This window comes from Sinocyclocheilus rhinocerous, unplaced genomic scaffold, assembly GCF_001515625.1.
Source record: "Sinocyclocheilus rhinocerous isolate Xijiao unplaced genomic scaffold, SAMN03320098_v1.1 scaffold72, whole genome shotgun sequence".
Classification (NCBI taxonomy): Eukaryota; Metazoa; Chordata; class Actinopteri; order Cypriniformes; family Cyprinidae; genus Sinocyclocheilus; species Sinocyclocheilus rhinocerous.
Window position 1 is genome coordinate 1,510,571 of NW_015628351.1, and position 6,943 is coordinate 1,517,513.

Below are 6,943 nucleotides of genomic sequence, written 5' to 3' on the forward strand. Positions count from 1 at the left end.
ATATATATATATATATATATATATATACACACACACACACACAAATGTATGTACTCAATTGTTTATTGGCTGATGCCTGATCAAAATGTCCAAATATTAATTTTCCTGGCTGATATATTCCCTAGTGTCATTTGAATTAAATTACATTTATTTAATGCTAAATATACTACAAATACATTAACATATTTATGTGCTTAATAAAAATACCCTACAATTGTACTTCTGGCATACTAAACTGGTATACTTGAAGTCTGCAAAATTGTGCAGAAGTAGTGCTAAAGCCCAACTAAAGATATGCTGAAGTATATTTGATTGTGCTAAAGTGGAACTATTGAAAGTATACTTCATTTACACTTTAAATATCTTGCATTTAAAGAACGATATTATTCAAAGATCATACAATCCTCATCAATAATGACATTAAAACACATTTTAGGCTTAATATTAAAAAATGTGCATTGTGCACAAGTCCAGTAAAGTTTAATAGTACTTTTTATATCAGTAAGTCTCAAGCGATATGTCAGCAAATATATTAATAGATTTGAACTATACTTACTATGAAATAAATGTATTTTACTATTTTACTAGGGTTGTTTATTTGCTAGTGAAAAATGAGCGTTTTTTCCCCACTAGTTTTTCACTAGAAAAAGAAAAGTGGTAATTTAAAAAAACAGTGGCTAAACAGAATTGTTTAACATTATCCAATAGCCTGAATGACCTCAGTGACATCAGAGGAAATGGAACAGCGTTTTATAGGAAAAGCAAGTTCACATTTTGGTTAAAAATAACAAAGACATTTTTTTCTTTAAAATAACACTAAGGAACTGTTCACAATTACATAAGGAATGCGAAATGATTTTATGTTGAAGGCAAAGAATGAGCGATGTGCTGTACTTTTTAATATTCTGTTGGCAGAGAATCCATAAGGACCTGGTTATAGCTATGAAAAACATCGCAACACAGAGTCATGTTAGATCAAGCTGCACTTATGTGGCATTAACAGGTCTGACAGAGTGGCTGCATGGGCTGCTGCTGAAAATGTCTGGCACCTGCCATTGGCCCTGATCCAGGATTCGGCAGCTGGTGAAGTCCACCACGTGCCATGCCCATCTCAGAGCAGCTCCCTGCAGAACGCCTTCTGACGTGAGCTGGCATAGTGCTTCTTACATACAGCCGACATGAAAGTCTTAACCTTGGCCTTCTACCAGGTCCCTTTGCCCATGCATGTACACAGTGACCGATGAACGATTTAATAGAGAAAGAGAGCAATGGACAACTCTCTACACAGTCTGCTCTACCCAAAGCAGGCCTCCCGACAGCATCAGCAGCCGGATTGCAGGTGCTTCCTTCAGACTGTGCAGTTAACTCTTCCTAATCCACACAGGGGTGATGCAAATCAAACAGCTCAAATGTCGCCCAGTTCCAGGGGATTCAAAGACTCCTGCCTGAAGCCAAGCAGCACGGCTCTATCTACAGGGGAGCATCTGTCAGGCAGCTTTCCTGTCCCCTTGAACACCCGCCACCCACATCAAAACCCCCCATACCCATCCCACACATAGTGACCCCATTCCTAAATATGGGCCATGCAGTTTGCCCCAACAAACCTTGTAAAACTGCAAAAATTTATTTCCTTAATCAGTATTTTTCTCTTGTTTTCCAGTCTTTTCACCTAAACATCCTTAATGTAAAGCCATTTTGTGTAATATAAGAGTTTTTCAGAGAATATTGAGGGAACTGTATTTTTTTTTTCTTTTGTATTGTTTTTACCCATACAAATTTTTTTTTTCATTTCTTCACTCAATTTTGTTACAAGCACAATTAAAATAAATTTTAAAATAAATTTTCTGACTAAATTTAATAAAACATTAAAAATAAATAATTAAAAACACATTAAAATTAAAAAATCCTTCCTTGACATTTGTTACACATACAATAAAATTTAAAAAGTACATTAAAATTAAATTCTCTGACAAAATTTTGTTGAAATGGACAAAAATACAGTAAAAATACAAATTGTATTATTTGAAAACATTTTTTGGTATTTTTATCTAAAACTATATTATGCATTTTTGTTTGTCAAGTAGCATATTTATCTTGGTCTATACATGTTTATAATATTTTACCAAAAAAAAAAGACAATAATAATGATTAAGCCTTTTTTTAGTTAAAGAAATCATGAAGACTGAAGTAGAGGTTCATGACTTTCTTAATTGTGACACTGGACCACAAAACCAGTCATAAAGGTCATTTTTTAAAACTGAGATTTATGCATCATCTAAAAGCTTTCAACTGATGTATGGTTTGTTAGGATAGGACAATATTTGGCCGAGATGCAACTATTTGAAAATCTGGAATCTGAGGGTGCAAAAAAAATCAAAATATTGAGAAAAACGCCTTTAAAGCTGTCCAAATTAAGTCCTTAGCAATGCATATTACTAATCAGAAATTAAGTTTTTATACATTTATTTACAAAATATCTTCATGGAACGTGATCTTTACTTAATATCTTAATGACTTTTGGCATAAAAGAAAAATCGATAATTTTGACCCATACAATGTATTGTTGGCTATTGCTACAAATATACCCCAGCGACTTATGACTGGTTTTGTGCTCCAGGGTCATAATTTATCATTCACACTTTCTTATATATCTGTATGCATTAGTGCAAAAAACAGATAACAAATCTGATTTCAAGAGGCTAATCTCACCTTTGCACTGGCCTAAATGCTCCACAGTGATCTCTTTATCTTGTCTGCATGCGATAGTCCTCAGCTGGCATCGGTCTGCATAGGTGACCCCATCAGAACCACATACCTGTCCACAAACATGTCCATGTCTATTATTAGAGAAGAAATCTTCATCACTAGAGTAGGTGAAGAGTGTGGATCTGTGACTTATGCAAGCTCACCTTGGTCTTGTTTTTCTCATCACAATCTGGCGACGGGCACTCACAGTGAGCCTGTCCGTTCACCTCCACACATGATGCCCCAAAGTGGCACACAAGCTCATCACAGGACTTGGGTGCCTCAGGTCCTGTGGAACAGATTGGCCTCTGGTTAATTCATAACTGATAATTGAACTTTTAAGGGTTTCTGAAAGCTAACACACATGGACAAACATGTGGGAAACCAGCATCACAAAACACAATATATGCCGGTCATTTCAGTGTGGGCTACTTGTTAATCCACAGATATTCATCAGAAAGATGGACTTGCATCAGTAGCAGAGCCTGGACCTTGCCTGCCACAGAAGTCTACTCTTTACTCTGACATCAGAGCGCTGGGCTGCACTGCCTGGCCTGCAGCATTGACTGGCTTCCTCTTCTGTACTTTCATGTGGCAGCTTTTATCTGGCAGAAACACTGCATGAACACTTCTATGCTGGGACTGTTGAGTTCATTAAGCTCTTCACTTCCTGTCAATAGCTGGCGGTGACTTCATTCTACTCACCATGCCAACACAGGGGGTGACATCAGGATAGCATTTCACTGTCACCCCTGGTGTGCATTTGAAGATTCAACTTTGAACTCCACTGATACAATATTTAGAATAAAGTAGCTAATTATTTGGAATTTAATTTTTTAATGGGCTTTCTACTTTTAATGTATATAATATTATACTGTAGTCTCAGCCTTTTAAGATAATTATAATAATTCATCATTAAAATGAAATAAATTATTCAAATAAAATAATTATTTTAGCATGATAGATACTAAATAAAATATCTTATTAGATACTAATAGATATTTAAATAAGATTTAAATTTTTTTTTTTTTTTTCACATAATGAAAATGGTAAATGATCATAAATGATAAATGGTCAATATATTATATTTTATACAATTTTGTTTGAATTATATTATTATTATATTCTATAATACTTTGAGTAAATAAATAAAAAATATATATATTAAAAACTAAAATAAATAGTTTAAATGCTACAAGTGATAATGTATAAAAATGGATATTTATTTTCAGGCTTGCAAAATATTACATTGAACAGTGTTATTAAATTATAGTGTTTTTAAGTATTAAAAACATAAAAAACTGGGCATATAATCATCCAAAACTGGCCACTCTACAGTATCAACAGAATATAAATAATATTATTAATAATTGGTACAGATATATTGTTAATCGATACCCCAGACAATCTCAAACATACTGCCGGATTCAAACCCACATCTTTCTGAGATCTTACCACTATGCCATGGTTCTGACATGACACTAAAAGCCTTATTTGTCAGAACACTTTTAATTAACAAAGACTATTAATTAACCAGTGCCATCATTTTTATTATTTCTACACGTAACCCAACATTGCGAAAAACAGACCTAATTATAATTCATAAATTCATAACCTAGCTGCATCAGAACTGCAATCCTGGAGAGATCGTCTGAGTTTTGTGCTAATTAAAATCCCAGCATTACCTTTGTCACAGCCGTTGGCTCCCATCTTGCTGCCGTCGGGGCACACGTTGCATTTCATGCCCTTAACTCCAGGCTTACATGAGCACAGCCCTGACATCTGCTCACAGTCGTCACGAACCGAACCCACTCCATCACAGTTACACGCTGATGAAGAGAGGGAGAGAGAGAGGGCTGTCAGCCTTATCTGCTTGAACAGTTTTGATTAGATTCCTTGTCTCTTTCTCTTCAATTTCACTCTGACAAAAACATCCACACATCCACCAAATGCATGCAGGCAATCTGAAGCTGCTCCAATCTGTGACCCCACAGCTACAGCAATAGCGCTCGCTCTGTGTCAGTGACTGCAGCCTGGTGGAGTTCAAAGCGGGGTCAAGAAGCCCTGGGGTGAGAGCGAACGTGGCTACAGAATGTGCTAATGCTCTAAGGACCCCTGGGACAAAGCACAAACTGTTTCAATCACGCTTATTTTTCTATCCTTGGCTTTGTAGCAGCATACAAACACACAAATACATGCGTCAGAGCTTTATTGGTCTGTAGGCAGAACTTATAGGTCAAGCCACGCTGCACTCTCGCGCAGTTCCCATTACCCGCGGAGACTCGGAGGCTTACCTCGAAACGCTTGTTTTGACAGAAATCGCATTTGAGGCCGGAAGGATAGCACACGTTAAACGAGTAGGTTGTCACTTCGGATTTCGGATTAGAAAGGAACATTTAACACATTTAACAGAAAATGCCCCGAAAGCAAATCACCAGGAAAGAGAGAAGAGAGGAACGCTTACGTGTGCAGCCACTCATGTTCTCTGTAACGATGCCTCGGAAGTTCCAGAATCCGGGCTCACAGCGGTCGCACTTGAGTCCCCCGACGCCGGGTTTACAGGAGCACTGGCCGGTGGACGGGTCGCAGGTGCCTCCGTATGAGCCGTAATGATTACACTGACACACACCTAAAGAAGAAACGGACACAATCTATAAGTTAATAGCATGTCACTCCATGTCCCAACCAGGTGGGATGAGACAAGAAATCGTGAGCTACACAATTGCAATTAGTCGGAACATATTTTACGTTCAATATACAGTTAAGTGATATTTTGGACTGTTGTCAGGGTTGCAAACCGCAACAGCACATTGCCCATTTATCTATAATTGGCCATAATAAGAAAATAAGCATTTGGAATTGGCCAGAATTTTAAAACTGGTTCATCCCAACTTGAAAAAGTAAAAGTTCATCCACTCACATTTTGAATAATTAAACATAATTACTTTTGAATATTTATTATTATGAATTGTTATGCTTATAGTTCAAGATTTTTGGTATGGCATGGCATGCAGGAAAAAAATAGTAGGCTAAATCGTGCGCACGATTTACTATGTCGTTCCCTCGATTTATAAATTGTGCACACAATTTACTATTTCGTTCCCTCGATTTATAAATTGTGCACACGATTTACTAATTCGTTCCCTCGATTTGCTAAATCGTGCACACGATTTATTAATCGAGAGAACGAATTAGTAAATTGTGCGCACGATTTAGCAAATCGAGGGAACGATTTAGCAGACTGAGAGAAAGAATTAGCAAATCGAGGGAACGAAATAGTAATCGTGTGCACGTTTTAGTACATCGAGGGAACAAATTAGTAAATCGTGTGCACGATTTATTTATTTTTTTCCTGCATGTCATGTGCGGGGCTCCGTAGTGGAGATAAAAATTTGTATAACATTTCAGGATCAAGCAGAAACCTCTGCCTGGATCAAATGAACGAATGCCAAGTACACACTTATTTCATTCAGCAAACATTGTACAAATGTTATGTCATCTTATTAATATTAATGAGACTATAACATCCCCTTTCCCCATGTCAGATCATTCCTACGTCCATGCTTTTATCATTTAATGTGTTTAAGACAGTCTTTAAGACCTCTACAAACACTAAACATTTAATAATATAATGAAGTAAGATTGTGAAATATTAATTGTAATAACTATATTCTACTGTAATATTCCTGTGATGCAAAGCTGAATTTTCAGCAGTCACTACTCCAGTCTTCAGTGTCACATGATCCTTCAGAAATCATTCTAATAAGCTGATTTGCAGCTCAAGAAACATTTCTTACTATTATCAATGTTGAAAACAGTTGTTGCAGTTTTCTGGAATCGCCGATGTATTTTTTTAGAATTCTTTGTTGAATAGAAAGTTCAAAAGAACAGCATTTATTTGAAATAGAAATCTTTAGTAACGTTATAAAGGTCTTTACTGTCACTTTTAATCAATTTAATATGTCCTTGCTGAATAAAAATATTAATTTCATTAAAAAAATGTGTTTGGCCTAGCTTATGTCTGTTATTTAACATGACTGAATCAAACTGCCACTGAACTAGTTGATAGATAAGAAAAAAATAGTAGGCTAAATCGTGCGCACGATTTACTATGTCGTTCCCTCGATTTATAAATTGTGCACACAATTTACTATTTCGTTCCCTCGATTTATAAATTGTGCACACGATTTACTAATTC

At 36.1% G+C, this 6,943-nt stretch overlaps 1 protein-coding gene across 1 annotated transcript in view; it reads right to left on the minus strand.

Moving 5' to 3' along the window:
- LOC107737670 (agrin-like) overlaps positions 1-6,943 on the minus strand; it is a 283,048-nt gene that overhangs the window by 49,499 nt on the left and 226,606 nt on the right. Inside the window, exons 14-17 of the mRNA XM_016549260.1 lie at positions 5,210-5,374; positions 4,431-4,574; positions 2,910-3,034; positions 2,710-2,815 (exon numbers count right to left, since the gene is read on the minus strand). Of these exons, the coding sequence (XP_016404746.1) occupies positions 2,710-2,815; positions 2,910-3,034; positions 4,431-4,574; positions 5,210-5,374 (540 nt within the window). The remainder of the gene's footprint in view (positions 1-2,709; positions 2,816-2,909; positions 3,035-4,430; positions 4,575-5,209; positions 5,375-6,943) is intronic.